This window comes from Amblyraja radiata, chromosome 5 (genome assembly GCF_010909765.2).
Source record: "Amblyraja radiata isolate CabotCenter1 chromosome 5, sAmbRad1.1.pri, whole genome shotgun sequence".
Lineage (NCBI taxonomy): Eukaryota > Metazoa > Chordata > Chondrichthyes > Rajiformes > Rajidae > Amblyraja > Amblyraja radiata.
This window is the reverse complement of record NC_045960.1, coordinates 35,952,832-35,975,495: the sequence shown is the minus strand read 5'-3', so window position 1 is coordinate 35,975,495 and position 22,664 is coordinate 35,952,832. Positions and strand designations below refer to the sequence as shown.

Genomic DNA, 22,664 nt, shown 5'->3' with positions numbered 1-22,664 from the left:
GCTGATCTATCTCTCACTCGTAACTCCATTCTCCTTCTCCCCATAACCCCAGACACCCATACAAATCAAGAATCTATCTATCTCTGCCTTAAAAATATCTATTGACGGCTTTCATAGCCTTCTGTGGCAAAGAATTCCACAGATTCCACAGAATTACTAAAGTAATTCCTTCTCACCTCCTTCCTAAAGGAACGTCCTTTAATTCTGAGGCTATGACCTCTGGTCCTAGACTTTATCACTAGTGGAACCATTCTCTCCACAACCACTCTATCCAAGCCTTTCACTATTCAGTAGGTTTCAATGAGATCCCCCTCATCCTTCTAAACTCCACCGAGTAGAGGCCAGTGCCGACAGACGCTCATCAAATGTTAACCCATTCATTCCTGGGATCATTCTTGTAAACCTCCTCTGGACCCTCTCCAGAGTCAGCACATCCTTCCTCAGCTATGGTGCACAGAATTGCTCACAATACTCCAAATGTGGCCTGACCAGCGCCTTATAGAGCCTCAGCTCGTTTTGTTTATGAAGATAGGGACAAAGATGGTGCATTTGATTACCACCTTTTACAAGCTCAGGATGTGCCTGATACATTCATTGGTGTGAAGATATGTTTGAGGTTAGTCACTGCAACATGGGGTTATGTTTCCAATTTCCACCTTGAAAGAGAGATTTTGTGGATCCTCGTAATTTAAACCATCTCCTGGTGAAAAGCTTGACAGCTTAGCTCTGTTCAAACTATTATAGGTTGGAATAATTACAGATTCATATAGCATGGTAGCAGGCCCTTCGGCCCAACTTGCCCATGCCAACGAATGATCTATACGTCCCACCTGCCTCCGTTTGACACATACCCTTCTAAACCTATCCTTTCAATGAACCTATCCAAACATTTTTTTGAACATTGTGATTAGTATCTGCCTCAACCGCCTCTCCTGGCAGCTCATTCCATATATCTACCGCCCTTCAAGTAAAAAATTGCCCCTCAGATTCCTATTAAATCTTTCCCCTCTCACCTTAAACCTATATCCTCTGGTTCTTGATTCCCCTACTCTGGGCAATAGATGCTGTGCATTTACCCCACTTGTTCCCCTCATGATCATGACTTCTTATATGCTTCTGAGACCCAGGCTATTTACAAAAAGTAATCAAGGCAATGGGAAATACCGCATTTTTGCAAAATCTTCCACACTTACTGGAAAAGTAACGTTGGCATTCCCAGCATTGAGGCTCTAGTTACACTTCAAGGATCGCTGGGCTTTGGAACCATTTGGAATGGTATTGAGCCCATGCACTGGCAGCACATGGAGACTCAACATGGACAGCGGAAGGGGTAGACCACCTCGCAAACTATCTGCCTACATGTCAGCCACCATCTGTGTGATAGTCTTGGACTAGAAGTCATAGCCTGAGAATTAAAGGATGTTCTTTTAGGAAGGAGATGAGGAGAAATTTATTTGGTCAGTGGTTGGTGAATCTGTGAAATTCTTTGCCACAGAAGGCTATGGAGGCCAAGTCAGTGGATATTTTTAAGGCAGAGATAATAGTAAAAGTAGTAAATACTGCCCAGTCCATCATCGGCTCTGACCTTCCTTCCATCGAGGGAATTTATCGCAGTCGCTGCCTCAAAAAGGCTGGCAGTATCATCAAAGACCCACACCATCCTGGCCACACACTCATCTCCCTGCTACCTTCAGGTAGAAGGTACAGGAGCCTGAAGACTGCAAGAACCACGTTCAGGAATAGCTACTTCCCCACAGCCATCAGGCTATTAAACCTGGCTCGGTCAAAACTCTGATTATTAATAACCTATTATCAGTTATTTACACTTTATCAGTTTATTTATTCATGTGTGTATATATTTATATTATGGTATATGGACACTCTGATCTGTTTTGTCGTAAATGCCTACTATGTTCTGTGTGCTGAAGCAAAGCAAGAATTTCATTGTCCTATCAGGGACACATGAGAATAAACTCACTTGAACTTGATTCTTGATTAGTATGGATGTCAGAGCTAATGGGGAGAAGGCAGGAGAATGGGGTTAGGAGAGATAGATCAGCCATGATTGAATGGCGTAGTAGACTTGATGGGCCGAATGGCCTAATTCTACTCCTATCATTTATGACCTTATGACCTCTAGTTCTCACATTCACATCATCAGCCACTTAAAATCCCACACAATAAGAATGGAAGCAACTGATCCTGATAGACAGCCTAAGAAAGAAATGGAATGCACTCAACAAATTAACTTTAATAGTCATCCCTAACGGGTTACATGGGAAGAAAAATGCATTTTAGAACATTAAAGCCAAAGGGTGAGATGTTATCTCAGTGTATATTGTTTTGTAGAAATTCACAAATTGCATGTTTGTATGTAAGGAGTTGGAGCTTGGTATAAGGGTTGAACCAATTTTATATATTCAATACACTATTAGGAGTTTTTAACTTTTTGCCTTTATAACCATCAATTTTTATTTTTAAAAAGCCTTCAAGGTGGCAAAATATTTTGGGTATGCAGAAACGTAATGGAACTAAATTTGACCCAGAGTCGCATATTAGTTTAGAGATACAGCATGGAAACAGGCCATTCGGCACACAGAGTCTACACCAACCAGCGATCCCCGCGCACTTACACTATCCTACCCGCACTACGGACAATTTACAATTATACCAAGCCAATTAACCAACAAACTTGTATGTCTTTGGAGTGTGGGAGGAAACCGGAGATCTCAGAGAAAACGCAGGCAGGTCACGGGGAGAACATACGTACTCTGTACATATTTACTTTGGTTATCTGAGTGTCTACTAATTTTCTTTTTGATTATTATTTAAAAGCTTACCCACTGCCATTGAACAGACTTATCTGTAATGGCCAAATATATTCTGTTCCCTCCATGCCCTTTAATAAAGGCAAATAATTTGCAGTCCATTGTCATTGCCACTTTATTCCGAGAAGATTGGATAAATTGTGACTAACGTTCTAACAATTTCTGTGTTTATTTCCTTCAGCAATTTAAAAAGGTTCCCATTCAGGCAGGTAAATGATCTGCTTTATGTCCTGTCTGGGGCCTCCTCTTTACATTTATGCAGCCACCACATCAATGTCCTCTGTTTAATATTGGTATTGGTTTATTATTGTAACGTGTAGGAAGATCATTCAGTGAATCATTGAATACAGTGAAGAGCTTTGTGTTGCATGCTATCTGGGCAAATCAGACTATTGAAAAATCCATGATACATCCTCCATAAACTCTCTTCTACTTAAGTGGCCTATCTATGCCTGTACTGTCTTCTTGTTAACTGCCTTACCCTTTTCATGTTTTTATTTTTAATTGGTTGTTCTTTTATTAGTCCATTTCTTCTTTGTCTTATTAATTCACTTCACAGTAATTTTACACCGTTTACCATGTTCATCAAATTACTGGCATTTGCCAAGTTAAGATTATTCTGCTGATTTAATTGCTGGTTTTATGATGGAATGGTAAACATTAAAAAAAAATCCTTAACTATTATGTGAGACGAAAATCTTTCCAATTATTCCAATTCAACTGGAAAACCGGTTGCTTGAGTGTGTTATCTTTTCTATCTGATAGGTTAGGATTACGTTTTCTTTTAAAACATTTGGGAACAACATTCAATTGCCAGAATCAGATTTGAAGAACTGAAGGTATAATTTTCCCTCTTGTTCTGAACAGGAGGATTAGAAAAGCCTTCATTTCTGCAGTTGTTCAGGATCTTCACATTAAGACTCTCAAAGAATGAAAACAAATTGCCTATGGAGATATTTTTCTTACGTAGCCTGAGAGTCTGGTTCTTGTCTATTATAATGCTTTTTTCCCCTCCCTTGTAACAAAATATGAGTTGTCTTACCCTTTATTCTGCTGTGCTGTGAAGGGCAAATTATCCTTTAAAAGTAAATGACTTGCTTAGTACATTAGTTCACAAGTGTTCGCTTGACAGCAGCAGATGACATTCCACAAATTAATGGTATTCCAAAAGATTAAAGCAGGTATTCGGTGTTGGAACACTTTGCCTTTCACCTTGTAGATTTGAGCAGAACTAATCCAAATTCTCCAGTGAACCTATTTATTGCAGATGTTCTGTCGGGATTAGATGGATGAGATTGATTTATAAATGTACTCTGTTGGAAATGAGGAGCAACTTTGTTGAATTTGTACTAAATGACAAAATTATGGACCTGTGTAAATTGACAACCAGTGATTCCCTTGTGATTAAGTTGTTGAGTAGCCTCTTGCTTTTTGAGTATTGATGTGAGTCACTTATTTGATTCCACTGTTACTGGGGATATTTCTTTCAATCTTTCATTTTGGATGAGAATGATAGTCATCGATTTATACTCTGGGACAATGCCATTTCAAAGTTTAGGAAATGTAATCTACTATCCTCTTCACTGGGATGACAGTTTTTCTTTCTAATATTTGTCTTTGGGTTAAAGCATGCCTAAAGTGCAACATTTTGCACTGGATTATGGTTAACAGATGTTTGAATCAGCAAATTGTTCAACTCTGTATGCGTAATTCGGAAACTGAGTCAATTGAATGGTAATTCTAAATGCTGAGATTAATGTACAAAATTGCAATACGGCCTCTCATCCAGTTTCTTTTTAACTCGGTGGTACAACATCAGACCTTATAGACTATATCTCCATTATAGACCTTATCTCCAATCTATGATTACAAGCTCCAGAACTGAAGAAATGTTGCATTGTGCTTCAGCTTTCTTACAGAAGCGTTTAGAGATACAGCGCGGAAACAGGCCCTTCGGCCCACCGGGTCCGCGCCGACTAGCGATCCCCGCACACTAACGCTATCCTACACCCACTATGGACAATTTTTACATTTTTACCAAGCCAATTTGCCTACAAACCTGTACATCTTTGAAGTGTGGGAGGAAACCGAAGATCTCGGAGAAAACCCAAGCAGGTCACGGGGAGAACGTACAAATGCACTGCATTTGCTGTAAGGCAGCAACTCAACTGCTGCGCCATCGTGACCGCTCTCTGTGAAGGGTGAAAGAGGGGGAAACCTCAGGTCTATTAACATGTCCAGATTGGCCTAAATTACATGTTTATGCCCAACAGTAGAATTGGAAACTCCCAACCATCTGATTTCAGAAGGGAGGGTTACCTTTGGCCAATGTGTCATACTGGCTGTTGCTGACTGAATTTATTTGAAGAAGTTGTCAACCTGCTAGTTCCACAATGATTTCAAACCGAATGCTACATCTAATGACTGAAGTTTTAGTTTAAACCAAAATTAAAAACGCATCGGAAACACAGAAGTACCTCAACTAGTTTTCACTTGAGTTAGCTGATAATATTTCGGGTTCTCTTACCATTGAGTTCATGCACATTGTCTCCTGTCATTGTTCTAGCAATATGATTGCCTGCTTTGATAAACATTGCAGTTATGGAAAATCAAGTTGAAATAATGTATTTAAAGCACAAGACTGCCTCAGAATTGCAATGTCAAAAATTGTTGGATCCAAATTTAGCTGCTTTCCAGTTGCTGGGTAGCATGGTACTTTGAAGGGAAGCATAATATGGATATTTTATTCATTACTCTGGTGAAAATGTAGGACTTCAATGTGGAAGAGTTGAGGCCAATAAGATGGATGCATTTAGTGGGAAGCTAGGTTAAGTTTAAAAGGCAGGAAGGAACATTGCAGGAATTAAGTGAAGTGTGTGAGAGGAAACACAGGCTGAGCAGGGACCTGGAGCCATGAGACTGCAATTGCTCGAATACGGAACAAAAACAGTCCTGATGTGCTGTCTCGACAAAGTGTTCATTAACCCTATGCCTGCATAGAGGCTGCTCAACCCACTGAGTTCCTCCTGTGGTCTTCTTTGTTGGGGCATGACCTGTTGAATGGCACATTTGATTTTTAAGATTGAAATGCTGCGGGCCCCAGGTTATGGAGAAAATTCGCTTTGAAGATATTTTGATTTCTCAAGAATATTATGTGAAGGAAATACAGTAGTCTTTGTCCCAGGGCTTCATTGGTCTCTGAAATAAGCTGCTAATCTCTACAATGCTGTAGAAAATGGTGTGACATTATAAATAAAATCTGAAAGTGCTGAAAACAGTCAACTGCTCAGGCTGCAACTGCGGAAAGTGGTAGCATTGTAGGTCCTTTGTGTTCAATAGTGTTCAATTCTGACAGTCCATAGTTTAGTATGTGTTTTGTAGTTTAACGATCCTTTAGTTCTGATGAAGGATCTCTGACCTTAAATATTACTTTATCTTTCTATACGCTGTTAATATTTCTGATTTCCAACATCTGAACTTTTTTTTAAATTTGGATTTACTGTCTAATTGAAAATCATTTGAAAAGCCCATGGCACTTTGTGACTGTCTGAACATTCAGAATTAATGCCTCAATTCCTTATCAGTCATGCCTTCAAAGAGACCTGAGGGTCAAGATTGTCTACCTAAGAGACAAGAATGTTTAATTGTCATATGTACCGATAAGGAACAATGAAATACCAGGGCAACAGAACATGGCAAAATACAATGGCTAATATATAATAAGCACAAAATACAAAAACAAAAACAGTAATAGCACAAAAAAAGTCCAAAGACAGTCCATGGTTGAGTTAATGTTTTGTAGTGTTCAGAGCCTGATGTTTTGTTGGGATGAAGCTACTACTGTTTTCAGACTCCAGTACCACATTCCTGATGTAGGACTGAAGGGAGATGTGGCCAGGGTGGTGTGGATCTTTGATGATATTGGCTGCTGTTTTGAGGCAGCACCTCCTATCGATCATTTCAATGGCAGAGAGGTCAGTGCCTGTGCTGGTACTCAAAGAAATGTATATTTTCTATTTGTTCAGTGATGCCTGAACAATAAATGTGTTCTTTAACAGAAACAAAATGGCCTGTTGTGTTTTTTTGAAAATCTTTTGATTTGAAACTAAAACTTTTTCTCTGTCCTCTGGCAGGAATTGCTGAAAGATCCTCTCTACATTGGATTAAGACACAAAAGAATGAGAGGCCAAGCATATGATGATCTTGTGGACGAGTTTATGCAAGCTGTGACTGAGAGGTTTGTATATTTTGCATATGGCATGCATTTCCTTTTGAAAAGATGAGTGTACAATATTATTCTATTGCTTTGGTTCCCTCTGAATTGTCTCTCTAAGTGTAGCTATTTCTTGTCTCATAAATTTTGCATATTTATCACTTGGGTGTGTTACTTCTGGGATTTGACCTGAAGCTTTCCAGACCTATTTTCCAGAATTGTGTGAAGTCTTTTGAAACATGTTTTTTCCCATTCTGTCTGTGTAATTTAATTGGTCCTTGGAGGAGTTTTTTCATACACATTCCATTCCATTATAGTCTGTTTAATGTGGAGGAAAATGTACTCATCGCTCTGTTTCTCACCCACAGATTCCTGTGCATTGGAACAGAATCTTAATGTGGGTGCAAAGACTTAATCCGCTGAATCTGATGTTTCAAAAGTACATTGCAAAGTGTATTAAAACTATTCTGGTTTATTAATTTTTCAGTCCCATTGGGGTCTATTTAATTACATTTTTCATCAGGTCGGCCTTCCCCACTGATCCATGATGGCTTGTTGCCTCTCTGGCTTTGCTAATATTTAATAACACTGCAATAATTATTTTTATTTATTTTCGGGAACACGCATTAAAGTAATTGAAATCTGTGCAAAACAGGAGGTCTCTTTAATTTGGAAAGCGAGAAATACAAATTCTGGAAAATACAAAATATGACTTTATTGGCATTTGAATTGGTTGCAGCTGGCCTTTTGCTGCTGTTTAAACATTTCACACAAAAATCTATTGTGGAGATTGACACAAGGTCATTTTAAAAGTGCTCCAGACCATTTATGTCTGAAAGTGATCACCTTTGTGGATGATTACCGTCCCACCAATGTGCTGCTTTCAATTCTGGATTTGTTCCTTTCCTTATTATCCAGTCTGACCTGCTGGGCACATCCCACAGTGTTTCCATTAGGATCACATTAAGAAAGCTTAATCTGATTTTATCTGTTGCTTAACTGCCTCTGGTCTTGACCCATGAGAGAGATTCTCTTTATCCACCCATTCCTCCCACATTTCTTTGCTGCTACCTAAAACTAACTTATTTTCTCTTTGTTAATTCTGATGAATGGTCCTGGAGCTGAAATTTGAGCTGTTTCCCTTTGCACAGATGACACCTGACCCGCTGAATGTTTCCAGCATTTTCTGTTTTTGTATAGAACAGTATAGCACAGGTACAGGCCCTTCGACCAACAATGTCTGTGCCGAACATGATGCCAAGACCATCTCTTCTGCCTGCACATAATCCATATCCCTCCATTCCCTGCATATCCATCTGCCAATGAGCTAGAGTCATACAGCACAAAAACAGCCCCTCCGGCCAAAATTGTCCATGCCAGCCAAGATGCCTCATCTAAGCAAGTTCCATTTTCTTGCATTTGGCCATTATCCTTCTAAACCCTTCCTATCCAAGTCAATCCAAAATAACTCGTAAATGCCACTATAAACTCTTAACTTGCCCAGCACATCTCCTTTAAACTTTCCCTCTCTCACCTTAAAGCTATGCCCATTAGTATTTGATATTTCCATCTAGGAAATAGCTTTTGACTGTTTATTAATGCCCCTCATAATTTTATATATTTTCTGAGTTCTTTGCTCAACTCCAGCAAAAAACAGGAAAAAAGAATCCAAGTCTTTCCAATGTCTCCCTGTAGCTAATATCCCATAAACCTCCCAATACAATACAAATTTATTTGTCATTTGAGCCCCAGTGAGACTCAAACGAAATTTTGTTTCCACAGCCATACAAACAAAAACAATGTCCTACAGACATACACACAATTAAGTTCACACAAACATCCATCACAGTGAACCCACTGTGATGGAAGGCAAAAGTATTTTCTCTCCCCTGCTCTCCATGTCTCTACCGATGTCCAAGCCCCAGGCGGGCGATGATAAGTCCCACGGCCATTTTAGGCCGTGCCGGGCGATTTACGGCCCCGCTCCCGGTCTAGAAGTCTCGAAGTTGGAGCCCCCGGCGGGCGCTGTAATATCCCACGGCCATGAAGCCGTGCCGGGTGATGTACTTCCCCGCTCCGGGTCGTTCCAACCCCGCGACACGGGCTGGAGAAGTCGCGTTGCGGGAGCTCCGGGAAGCGGTCTCTCTCTCCCCCCGGACCCGCGAGCTCCCGATGTCCCAGTCCACCGGACCTGCGGCTGCGTTGCTGGAGCCTCCGAGCCCCAGGAGTCGAGTCGCAGCAGTGAGTCACCGCCACTCTCCACGTTCCGAGGCCGGCCAGCCCCACGATGGTGAGTAGTCCGCAGCGCAGTCTCCCGAGCCCCCGGGTCGTTCAGGTTGGAGGCCGCTCCACGGTGCTAGGCCCCAACGACAACGGAGACCCGACAGATAATCCAGACATCTGTCCCTAATCCAGACATCATTCTGGTAAACCTATGCATCCTTTCCAAAGACTCCATATCCTTCCTGTATAAGGACAGCCTGAACTGCACACAGTATTCCAAATATGGCCTAACCAAAGTCCTATAAAGCTGCATTATGACTTGTACTCAGTGTTCCAAACAATAAAGGCAAATATTCCATATGCCTTCACTAGGGCAGCTCACAGCCCAGAGGTATGAAAATTGATTTATCTCACTTCAGGTAGCCCCGGCGTTCCCTCTCTCTCTCTCTCTCTCTCTCTCTCTCTCTCTATCCCTCCCCCACCCAAGACGCAGTAGCTTCTCGTTTTCACCCTACAAACCCTTCACCCTAATGGCACCTTTACACGGGGCGACTTGACGCAAGAGTTAACCAGAGTTCAACATCGTGGGAACCTCGTGCGATAACAGTGCGGCATTCGTGGACCACCGTGGACCACCGTAGCGCTAACGGCAGGTCATCGTGTAACTTGGTCACTCGGGAGAAAATTCAATAAAATTTGAATTTCTCCAAGAGTGACTTGTACACTTGTGGTTGAGTATTGCAACATTATATGAACGTAGTGGCCAGTGCGATATCCGTGCGATATCCGTAATAACTCTTGCGGGTACCGTGGGAACTCCTGCGAACGGTGAACCCGGAAGCTGGACAGAGGGGACAGAAGGTGATTACAAATTATCTTCAGTGGGATTGAATTTAAAAAATAAATAAAAATAAAGATTTACATCCGCATATGGACATCAACTTATTCATGAGTTATGTTAATGAGATTCAAGAAAATAACTATAATCTTTAAAAGGGACTTTAAAAGGGACTTTACTGAAAGGTTACGCATTTTTATGGTCCGTGAGATATTTTTCACATGTACTTCTTTGAGAGATACAGGTCGGAGTCCTCGGGTCCAGGGGTCCGGAACGCTACCAATCAATGTTGTGCAGAGACCCGTGTAAGGAGTGAACTGCACATGCTGGTTTAAACCGAAGACAGACACAAAAAGCTGGAGTAACTCAGCGAGTCAAGCAGCATCTCTGGAGAAAAAAAGCTGATGTTTCGGGACGAGACACATCTTCAGACTCAATTCCGATTAGGATGTCTGAAGAAGGGCTCCGATTCGAATCGTCACCTATTCTTTTTCTCCAGAGATGATGCCTGACCCGCTGACTTACTCCAACTTTTTATGCTTTTCTTCCCAGATCTGACTTACCTGCTGAGTTACACCAACATTTTGTGTCCTTCTGTGCATATTAACCAGCATTAACCAGCGTCTGCAGTTCCTTTAGACATTACATAACTTCAGATTTTAGAGATATAGCGCGTGGGAACTCCTGCGAACGGTAAACCCGGAAGCTGGACAGAGGGGACAGAGGGTGACTAAAAAAGGTGGTCTCAAAAGGACACATGGGAACATGTGTCCTTCGAGGACGTCCCACCTAATTGTCATTGTTGGATAATCTTTTTAACAGGAACACTTGCAGAGATGGCTCCCAGAAAATCTCAAAGGAAGGGGGTAAAGCGGGTCAGAGATGTTTTTGCCATGCAGGAGAATGAGGAGGAGACGCAGCAAGAGAGACAGGTGGAGAGGCAACAGGAGATGCCACAGATAACACTGCCTGTGGGCTCCTTGGAGCAGGGAGAGGGTGAGCAAGGTGCAATTCAGATTGCCTCCCCAGTAGCCGTTGTAGGAATAGCCTCTACAGACGTAAAGGGAAGATGGCAGAAGGTAAAGTCATATAACTTCACCAGGGAACAAGAGGGGGAACTTGTAGAATGGTTCCAATTTAACGAGATTCTGTACGATAAATCCAGAGAGGATTATAGAAACAGGGAGAGAAAAAGGAACCTGCTGGAGACGAAGGCTGCCGAGTTTCCCGAGTGCTCATGTGAGTTTATATAACGATATATAAGTTCATCAAGAGGAGAACCATTTAATGTTATCCAAGATTTAAAAACATACATTGCTATTGATGTAAAAGTGCTGTGTTTGCAGTTAACTTAAACTTCTCTTATAAGTCTGTCTGTCTGCCCTGCAGCTGCAAAGTAAAAAAGTCGCAGTATAAGAATCGCCTGAGGCCAAGTAGCGGAGGGTGATTGCTATGCGCAACCCTGGTTCCAGTGCTTTTCTCATTACAGTGTCAGTCTTCTTCAGCAGAGGTCCCAAATTATTCTTTAACTCATTAAAGAGCTCGGGTGAAATTCTGACAAAGTTTTTGAATGCACTTGTATCCTCTTCGCACAGCACATTAAGCAGTTGCTCATATTGTCCAAATTGAGCTCTCCGTTGAAAGATGGGCTTCACCCAGTGAGACTTCCTCTTAATTCTCTTTTTAATTAATCTCTCCCTTCTGCCTTCAAGCAAGCTTTTTCGATGCACATAGTGGGCAGCTGCATGCAGCGCGTCAATGAAAAAAACCAACATCCTGTACTCGAAATGATTTCGTAAAGGCATGTCTCCAAATGAGCCGATTCAACCAAGGGAGGATATATATAGTGTGTGAAAAAAAAAGTTACATCATTTGTGTCACGTGTAGTTCACGATGTTCATTCAAGATTTAACGCGACAGCTCGGGAAACGGCCAAGTCACTCGCACGAATAACATAAATGCCGAGTACCGTGGGAACTCTTTATCTACTGCCGTTATATCGTGCGAGACTCGTGCTGGACCACGACCTCTTCACTCTGGTGACATCTTGCGTCAACTCGCCCCGTGAAAAGGCCCTTTAACAATGGCCTGTTTCCTTTATCATCGCTACTTTTTTGCATATCTTTCATTCATTGTTCTTTATCTCTCCACATCATTGTTCATATCACTCATTTCCCTTATCCCTAACCAGTCTGAAGAAGGGTCTCGACACAAAACATCACCCATTCCATCTCTCCAGAGATGAAGCCTGTCCCGCTGAGTTACTCCAGCATTTTGTGTCCATCCTACATATGCCTTCTTTAGTATTCACTCTACTTATGTTGCCATTTTCAGGGAGTTATGGACTTGGATCCTGAGATCCCTCCATACAACAATGCTATTAAGGGTATTGCCATTAATTGTATATATTCCCCACCTTCGAAAGTGCAACACCTCACACTTGGTTAGATTAAAGTCCCTCTGCGATGTCTCCACTTATATCTGTAGCTGACCCATAACCCATTGTATACTTTGACTGCCTTCCTCACAATCTGTGATCCCAGCAATCTTGGTGTTATCTGCAAGCTTACTAACCATTATATGAAAGTTACAGTCAGACTGTCTCTCAAACCCATGGACCTGCTGCTCTAGAAACCTGCCTGGTTATAAAGAATGGAGATGGTCCCTTTCACCCACTGCGTCCATGCCGACCACATTGGTACACTGGATGAGTCCCATATTGTCTTCATTTGGCCCACATTCCTCCAAACTCTTCTTATCCATATATCTGTCCAAATGTCTCTTTAGAGCCATAATTGTATCTACTTCCATCACTTCCTTTGGAGTTTATTTCAGATACAGGCTACACGGAGTTAAAAAAAAGGTACCCCTGTTAAATAGATTTTTTACACAAAGGGCAATGAGTGCCTGGAATGTGCTGCTGGGGGTGGTGGTTGAACAGATACGTTATTGGAATTAAAAATACTTTTGACTAGGCCTATGGATATGCAGGGAATGGACAGGTAGGTGATAGTCTTGGCATCATGTTCAGCACGGACATTGTGGGCTGAAGGGCCTGTTCTTGTGCAGTACTGTTCTATGTTCTACATTCTATCCCCCCTCACACTTTAAGCCTAACTCCACTAGTTATAGAATCATCTATTTTGGGAGAAAGACAGTAAGTGTTCATTTTTTCCATGCCACGCATGATCGTACACTAAATAAGGTCAGCCCACTCTCTTCTCTTTACTCATGTGATTAGTACCGATGTGGACCACGACCTCTGACTTCAGCTGCTTGGCAACAGCTCAGTGAGTAAGTTGACCCTGGGACCAGGCTGGGCTCACATCCTTGGCCGCACAAGGGCCTGTCTGTCCCTCCTCACCACCCACTACCTTCCCACTATTGCACTCTTGCTCTTCCCCCTCGTGGAGTTGTGACACCCCCAGTGTTCTGACCTTGGCTCTGGCTGGACGCCCCAAAGACACGCTCACCCACACCATTTACCACCACAGGTTTTGGGGTGAGATCACTTGGAGATTTCCCCAAGCACCTGCCTGCCTCCTTTCCCCTGCTTGGTTCCCTGTTCCTTCTCAGACCATCTTTCCTCAGGCTGCATGTTCTTGAACATTTTCTGGTCTGTTTGCTCACAATAGTATATTTTTATAGGAATGTTATAATCAGCAGCATATCTCCAGGGCTACTCTTGTGAAATAAACCCCATCTCTATGAAGGAGGGTGCTAATATTGTTACAACTATGCACAGATAGATAAATGTGGTGTTGTTATGAGCTTTTGAGTTTTAAGAGCTCTTTGATAGAAATAAATACAACAACTTTTTAATAGGGCATATGGTTTAGATGTTTATAATCAAGTTCCATTTTATTTGAAGATCAGGGACAAAATCATTTTCATTAAATGAAGATTAATGAAGAATAAGGAGATGGATTAACCACAATGGCTTTGTTTCCTAAAGTAAGCCACTTTTCGTGGTTCAGGCATCTTAAATGGATTTGGTATGAACTGATCAGAAAATGATCTAAATCAAATGTGCTTGAAACATTAGCTAAAGCTGGCAAATTATGAGGTTCCCTTGGCAGAATGAAAGCTGAAAATGAAATATGTGTTTATACAAATTCCACAACCATTACCTTCATCCATCATAAAGCTTCCAGTAAGATGCTATCTTTGGCAAATGAAGTGCATGCCCTTGGTCATAATCTGCCACATAAAACACCATCTGTATCATTCCAAGTGCCTTGAACAAATTTTATCAAAGCCATAAAAACATGTCTCCTTTTAAATCTTAATGAAAGGTTCAGATAGGGGTTGGAGTGGAGATCGGGAGGGCGAGTGGTGTTAAAAATGTGATATTTGTGAAATTTGTGGTAAAATGCCATGACAATCCTAGTAGGCCCATTGTTTCCGCCTACTGTTACCCCACTGAATTTATTTGCTCGTATCTTGACATTATCCTGTCGTCTCTTGTCGAGTCTTTTCCAACCTATACCTGGGACATCATATGCTCTCCATCATTTCAACAACTTCCAATTCTTTGACTCCAACCACCTCATATTTACTCTGAATGCCCAATCTTCATTTCTCACCAGGAAGGTCTTAAAACCTCCTGATTCTTTCTGCAACAAAGATCTAACCAGTTCCCCAACACCAAGCCTCTCATCTTTTTTTTAGTTTAGTTTAGAGATACAGTGCGGAAACAGGCACTTTGGCCCACCAAGTCCACACCGCCCAATGATCCCCGCACATTAATACACACTAGGGACAATTTACACTTGTAACAAGCCAATTTACCTACAAACCTACACATCTTTGGAATTGGTATCTGTCTGGCTGAACTTGTTTTCACCTTGAACAACCCCTTGTAACTCCTTCCATTTCCTACAATTCAAAGGTGTAGCTGTGGATACTGCTGGAACCCCAGCTATGCCTGTCTTTTTGTTGGCCACACAGAACTGTCCTTGTTTCAAACCTTCTCTGGTATAATTCTCCATTACATTGTCCACTGCATTGGTGCTGCTTTCTGCACTCATGCAGAACTTTGTAAATTTTATCACTTTCACTACTAACCTCCACAACATTTCACTTGGACCATTTCAGACGCTTCTCTCCCTTTTTTTGATCTCATTGTTCCCATCTCACTGAGATTCACTATAAATCCACAGCTACCTTGACTTCTACAGCTGTGCAGTAGAGATAATATTGACTGGTTCCATCATGCCATGGTTAGCAACTTGAACCCAAAAAGTGATGGACACTGCCCATTCCATCATGAGTACTGATCTCTCCACCATCGAAGGGATCTTTAAGAGGCGCTGCCTCAAAAAAGCACCTAGCACCATCAAGGACCAATTTCTTCCCAACAACCATCTTGAACACTACAAACATTAATATCGTTTTTTTTTTAATTTATCGAACTTTGTTTATTATGTCATCAGTACATTTGACAATTAAACACTCTTGGCGACATTTCTTCCCATCCCGTCTCTTATAAATTCAGCTAAATTACTCAAATACTAATACAGTATCACAGTGGCCACATGTTTTTGAAAGCTCTTTGTTGACTGTGTAGTGCTTTGCTCATTGTAAGCCTTTTACCCTTCAAACTGAAAGCTTCGCGACCAGAGAGTAAAATCATTTGGCTGCTGTGAATGTAACTTGAGTCGAGTTGAATGCTGTATTGCCATTTCTTTTGTTATTGAAGACAGGTCAGCTACTTATTGCAAATACCAGTTGTCTAGCCAAAAGCACTGAGATTTTTTTGGACTTCCTGAATAAGAGGTATAGATATTTAACAATATTTCAAACTGAATCATGTTTGTGAGGTTATAAGTCTGCCACATTTCAGAAGTTTCTCAAATTTTAAGAAATATTTTTTGACATTTTAGAAACAAAGTAAAATCATGGGTTTTTTTTTGTAAATGAGATGTTTGGTGTCCATTTGGAAGATTAGTGACTGATAGGATTTCTGCCCACCTATGACTGTTGTTAGTGCATATGCCTCCCAAGTGAAGACAAATCATGGATCATGGAGTTTATAATAATATTTATAGCATCTAGTTGATTGCCCCCACAGGGGCAGAGGGAAATCATTATTTCAAGCACTGTTGCTTATAAGCAAAGCACAGTTGCTCATATCAAGGAAACGGACGTCGGAGTAAGCTTAAAGGGTGGAATTTGTATGAAGTGGTATACCTCAGGAGCAGAAGTATGATCCAGTTTGTCCATGTATGGCTGCTCAGCAAAATTCTGATCGAGAACAATTTTATGCTAAGAGTGCTTTGCCATGGAGTGTGGTCAGGACCTTGCAGTGGAAGGTTGTACAGTCTCCATCACCCCATGATCTGCTGCAAGGCTAATTGAGGCAAGTACAGGTCCTGTCCCCATTACACAAGAAAGACAACCATGACATCATCCGTCCCATTACGTCCCCTTGCGACTGTCTGGTACACTGCTACCTTAATGCTAAATTGGGACCACTTTACATGAGTTACTTTGATCCAAAATGGTAATCCACCATGTGCCCACTGCATAAATTGAAAAGAAAGGAAAATTATGAAAAGATTTAAGAAATCTTTTACTGAGTTATCCCAAGTGTCAGTGAAATATAGACAAAAATACTGAAAGTACTTCAGTAAAACTACACGAAGGAGAACTGAGGTAGTATTTCTGAACCAGCTCTAACAGGGAGAATTCAAGGTGCACATGTTCCTATTAGAGTGAAGGGCAAGGCAGGTAGGAGTAAGGAACCCTTGATGACAAGGGAAATTGAGGCTTTAGTCAATAATTTTTAAAAAGGAGCCTTAGCTCAGGTATGGGCAGCTGGGGTCAAATTAGTTTAGTCTGGCAATGAAGATGAAGGAGAATCCAAGGAGATACTAAATAGGTCATATCGTAGACAGTGTTGTTACCCTACTATAGCAAAGATGTCTTTAAATTGGACATAGAAGGTTTATGAGGATGTTGCCAGGACGTGAGAGCATGAGCTACTATGAGAGGTTTGGCAAGTGAAGACTTTATTCCTTGGAGGTGTCATCTTTATCTTGGAGGCCGAGGTGTAATCTTTTAGAAGTGTATAAAATCATGAAGGGGAAAGATAGGGTGAGTGCACAGAGTCCCATTCCCATTGTAGGAAAATCAAGAACTAATTTGCATAGGTTTGAGGTGAGAGGGGAAAGATTTAATAGGAACCTGAGGAGCAACTTTTTCACTGAGGGTGTGATTATATGGAACGAGGTGCCAGAGGAAGAGACAGTTACAATAACAAGTTTAGAGGGATGTGGGTTAGATGAGACTCGCTTAGATGGGGCATTTTTGTTGTTATGAACGAGTTGGGCTGAGGGCTTATTCCCATGCGCAATGATGTGGATAATTCAGCAGACGTTAATTTGGTGTGGAAGCCACTATTCTGAGGGAACCGCAGCATTGTCTTTGTGATGTGATGAATTTCCTACATCAGGTTTCAGCTGTGCTTCAGTATTTATTTGATTTGAAATCACTTATGATGAAGAGTTTGTTTTGTAAATCTGGTATATCTCTGAATTCCATATTCTGTTAAGATGCACAGCAAATAGCCATGAAAGGCCATTTATGGTGAGTTATGTTTTAGATAGTCAGGATACAAAAAAAATTATGTAGTGATGTATTAGAGATATTAAGAGGTGCCCAAAAGATTGATTGAAGAGACAGGTTTATTTATTTTAAAGGTGGAAATGTAGCAAGCGGAAGTTTACGGATTTTCAGAGCTTGTATATTTAATGGCTGCAGCCTGATCTTCAGTGATGGAGGTTTAACAGTGGGGGAGCACAGGGGAGCTCATAATATCATAAATGATAAGAGCAGAATTAGGACATTTGGCCCATCAACATTCCCAACAGAATCTAGGGATATGAGGAGAAAGCAGGAACTGGGTACTGATTTTGGATGATCAGCCATGAACATATTGAATGGCGGTACTGGCTCGAAGGGCCGATTGGCCTACTCCTGCACCTATTTTCTATGTTTCTATGTTTCTAAGTCTACTCCACCATTCAATCATGGCTGATCTATCTCTCCTTCCTAACCCCATTCTCCTGCCTTATCCCCATAACTGCTGACACCCATACAAATCAAGTATTCATTTGGGATCTCACTCAAGCCCTGGCTCCACACAAGGATCACCCCTTTGATCCCTAAGGGGACCTGTCATTTCCTTGGCTCTGCTCTTGTACCTCAGGGCACATTGCCATGTAAATTCTCAAGGCACCTTCCCATTGGAACTGTAGGAACTGCAACACCTGCCTTTCACCAATAGTTCCAGTCACAACACCACCCTATAGTATTCAAGACAGTTAGATTTAGCTCTCAAGGCTAAGGGAATCAAGGGATATGGGGGAAAAGCCAGAACTGGGTACTGATTTTGGATGATCAGCCATGATCATATTGAATGGCGGTGCTGGCTCGAAGGGCCGAATGGCTTACTCCTGCACCTATTTCCTATGTTTCTATAATAATTAAGATCCACAGTAAGACAATGGAAAACATGCGTTACTTTCCATACGTGGGAAGCCACTTCTCTGGGAAGGCAGATATCAGTGAAAGGATTCATCTCCAGAGCAGCAGTGCCACCTCTGGCTGACTGAAGAAAGTGTTGAAAGATCACGACCTCAAGCACTGTATCAAGCTCATGGTCTACCGGGAAGCAGTAGGAAAAGGGGAGATGCAACGAGACCTGGGTGCCATGGTACACCAGTCATTGAAAGTAGGCATGCAGGTGCAGCAGGCAGTGAAGAAAGCAAATGGTATGTTAGCATTCATAGCAAAAGGATTTGAGTATAAGAGCAGGGAGGTTCTACTGCAGTTGTACAGGGTCTTGGTGAGACCACAGCTGGAGTATTGCGTACAGTTTTGGTCTCCTAATCTGAGGAAAGACATTCTTGCCATAGAGAGAATACAGAGAAGGTTCACCAGACTGATTCCTGGGATGTCAGAACTTTCATATGAAGAAAGACTGGATAGACTCGGCTTGTACACGCTAGAATTTAGAAGATTGAGGGGGGATCTTATAGAAACTTACAAATTTGTTAAGGGGTTGGACAGGCTAGATGCATGAAGATTATTCCCGATGTTGGGGAAGTCCAGAACTAGGGGTCACAGTTTAAGGATAAGAGGGAAGTCTTTTAGGACCGAGATGAGAAAATCATTTTTTACACAGAGAGTGATGAATCTGTGGAATTCTCTGCCACAGAAGGTAGTTGAGGCCAGTTCATTTGCTATATTTAAGAGGGAGTTAGATGTGGCCCTTGTGGCTAAAGGGATCAGGGGGTATGGAGAGAAGGCAGGGATGGGATACTGAGTTGGATGATCAGCCATTATCATATTGAATGACGGTGCAGAAGGGCCGAATGGCCTACTCCTGCACCTATTTTCTATGTTTCTATGAATGCTTTGGGAACATAGGCATCCTATGGTTGGCACTTCAGAGTGTTGAGGAACTACTACCAACAAATTTCTGCAAGGTTCTCCAAATCCAAAGGATGGACAAACTATAGTTGACGTCCCTGTGACTAATGGTGTGCCTAAAGAATTGGTCCTGGACCCATTGCTGTTTGTGGTTTATATCAACAATTTGGATGAGAATGTACAAGGCATGATGACTAAATTTGTGGAGGACACTGGTGGGTGGTATAGCAGATGTCGATGATGGTTATCAAAAATTGCAAAATCGTGATCAGTTGGGCAAGTGGGCAGAGGAATGGCTAATGGAGTTTAATGCCGAAAAATGTGAAGTTTTGCATTTTGAGAAGTCTAACAAGGGCAGAACCTTCACAGTAAATGGCAGTGTTGTAGTGCAGAGGTATCTCGGAGTGAAGGTACATTCTTGAAAATGGCGTCAGAAGTAGTCAAGAAGGCTTTCGGTATATTGTCTTTCGTCAGTCAGGGTTTTGAGTATAGAAGTTGGGATGTTATGTTACAGTTGTTGTACAAGGCGCTGGTGAGGGCACAGTTCGAGTATTGTGTTCAGTTTTGGTCACCTTGCATAGGGAAAATGTTGTTAAGCTGGAAAGAGTGCGGAGAAGATTTATGAGGTTGTTGCCACAACTCGAGGGCCTGAGCTACAGGGATAGGTTGGCCAGGCTAGGACTGCATTCCTTGGAGCGTAGGATGATGAGTAGTGATCTTATTGAGGTGTAGAAGATCATGAGGGGAATAGATAGGGTAGATGCACAGTGTCATTTACCCATAGAAGGGGGATTAAGAAGCAGAGGACATAGGTTTAACGTCAGAGGGGAAAGGTAATGGGAATCTGAGAGGATGGTGGATGCAGTTGCGGCAGAAATTGTAACGATATTTTTGACATTTGGACAAGTTTGAGAATAGGATAAAGTTTAGAGGGATATGGGCCAAACGTGGGCTGGTGGGGCTAGAGTAGATGGGACACCTTGGTCGGCATGGGCAAGCTGGGCCTGTTGAAGGGCCTGTTTCCCTGCTGTAGAACCTTATGAGTCCCCATGCTTCAGTATGAAGGCTTCAATCATCACCCTCCAGGTTAGTGGGTGGACAATGTTGTTGGCATGCCGAACAGCGGAGCACCAAAGCAAGTACTTTGTTCCATGGCAAGAGAATTTGAAAAGGCACAGTTACAATTTCAGGCACGTTCAAGGTCCTCTTGAAAGGATGTAGCATTCCTGCAAGCACATGAATACCTGATGTTGGACTGCTGAAATGGGTAATGAGCTACTGGCAAAACATCGAGCACTTCCTGCCCCTATGACAGCAGTACACTGAGACCATGTGCAAAGTTTTATTTTTGGTTTAGTTTAGAGATACATTGCGGAAACAGGCCCTTCAATGCAAAGCAAGAATTTCATTGTCCTATCTGGGTCACATGACAATAAACTCTCTAAGACTCTTGACTCTTCTAGTCCTCGCCGACCGGCGATCCCCGCACACTAACACTATTCTACGCACACACTAAGGGCAATGTACAATTTTACCAAAGCCAATTAACCTACAAACCTGGACGTCTTTGGAGTGTGGAAGGAAAATGGAGCACCCAGAGTAAACCTACGCAAGTCACGGGGAGAACGTACAAGTTCTGTACAGACAGCACCCGTAGTCGGGATCAAACCCGAGTTTCTGGCACTGTAAGGCAGCAGCTCTACCACTGCGCCACTGTGCAGCCCTATAGCAGGGAATATTATTTCAATCTAACCAGTTCCTGAAAGGACTCGGCTGAAAGACTTGTTTCTCTACAGTACGACTCAGAATGTTCATCATCTCAGAACTAGATTGGAAGCAAGTTATGTTTAACCCCATGGGCTGCCTGTGCATGAAAGGATGCTGCTTGTTACCTTCAATGCATCACATTTTCCTTCATCCTGCCATTACCGCTGGCCTTTCCTGTCTGGCACTGCATGCTAATGCCTGCAGGGTCCCACTGAAAAACAGCCAACATAATCAAAGACGTCCGCCCTGGTCTTTCCTCCTTCTCCCTGGTCCTGTCTGGCAGAAGGTACACAAGCTTGAAAGCATGCTTCACCAGACTCGGGAACGGCTTCTCCCCTTCTCTGAATGGTCCTTAATAAGCTAATGTACTGTCCGAATCACTTCTGCCCCCATTGTCGACATTGGACTGTCTATGAAATATGTGCTACAATGCTAAAAATGTTATATTGCATTCAACCTTCCCTTTTGCTCTATCTATTGTAACTGGGTCTGACATGATGGTCCATCTGATATGTTTGGATAGCAATCAAAACAAAACTTTTCACTTTACTTTGGTACACATGACAATAATAAACCTTAAACATTTCTCAATTAATTGGATTTAGCACAGAACCTAATCTTATTCTTGGTCCTGGTTAGCTGCAGGGGATAACTACATCCTTCAAATGACGTGCTCAAATTGAGTCGCCAATCACTTAAATCATCCGCTGTTTACTAAATGACTGCTTTACACGATGCTTGGAAATCTTGGGGGCTCACAGTCCTCTGAATTAACTTGCATCCTCCGGCTATCGGTGAGCACCTGGGAATCAGCCAAGTTTATAATAGGTTCATGGCAAAGGTTCTTCCACAACAATGAAATGAGCAAAATCTGGAAAAATCAAACCCGATTGCTCGAAGGAAGGAAGGAGAGATGAAGGAGTGATTAAATGTCAAATTTGCAAAAAGGAAATTAGCAGTCCTGCCCTTGGCTAGATATGTACATGTTGTCGGTTAAGCTTTTGATAGACATAGACCTGGGAGATGGATATCAGCATTCAAATAATGCAGCAGATTTAGATTGATACCATAAAGGTAATATCAAATATAAATTAGTTCAACAAGACGCTTAGAAAACAAATGAGTCTGGTCTTGAGTGGTACAGATCCACCACTGATTTCCCAGCAACTGGTGGTCCAGTTCCTCCCTCCCACCCCCACCCACCCACATTTGTTTAGTTTTTAGTTTAGTTTAGTTTAGAGATACAGCGTGGAAACAGGACCTTCGGTCCACCGAGTCAGCACCGACCAGTGATCCCCGTACATTAACCCTATCCTACATACACTAGGGACAATTTACACATACACCCAGCCAATTA

General features: G+C 42.0%; 1 protein-coding gene across 1 annotated transcript in view; it reads left to right on the top strand.

Annotated features, from left to right (window-relative positions):
• LOC116973185 (NADP-dependent malic enzyme-like) overlaps positions 1-22,664 on the top strand; it is a 371,473-nt gene that overhangs the window by 210,025 nt on the left and 138,784 nt on the right. Inside the window, exon 6 of the mRNA XM_033021003.1 lies at positions 6,962-7,065. Coding sequence (XP_032876894.1) covers positions 6,962-7,065 — 104 coding nt within the window. The remainder of the gene's footprint in view (positions 1-6,961; positions 7,066-22,664) is intronic.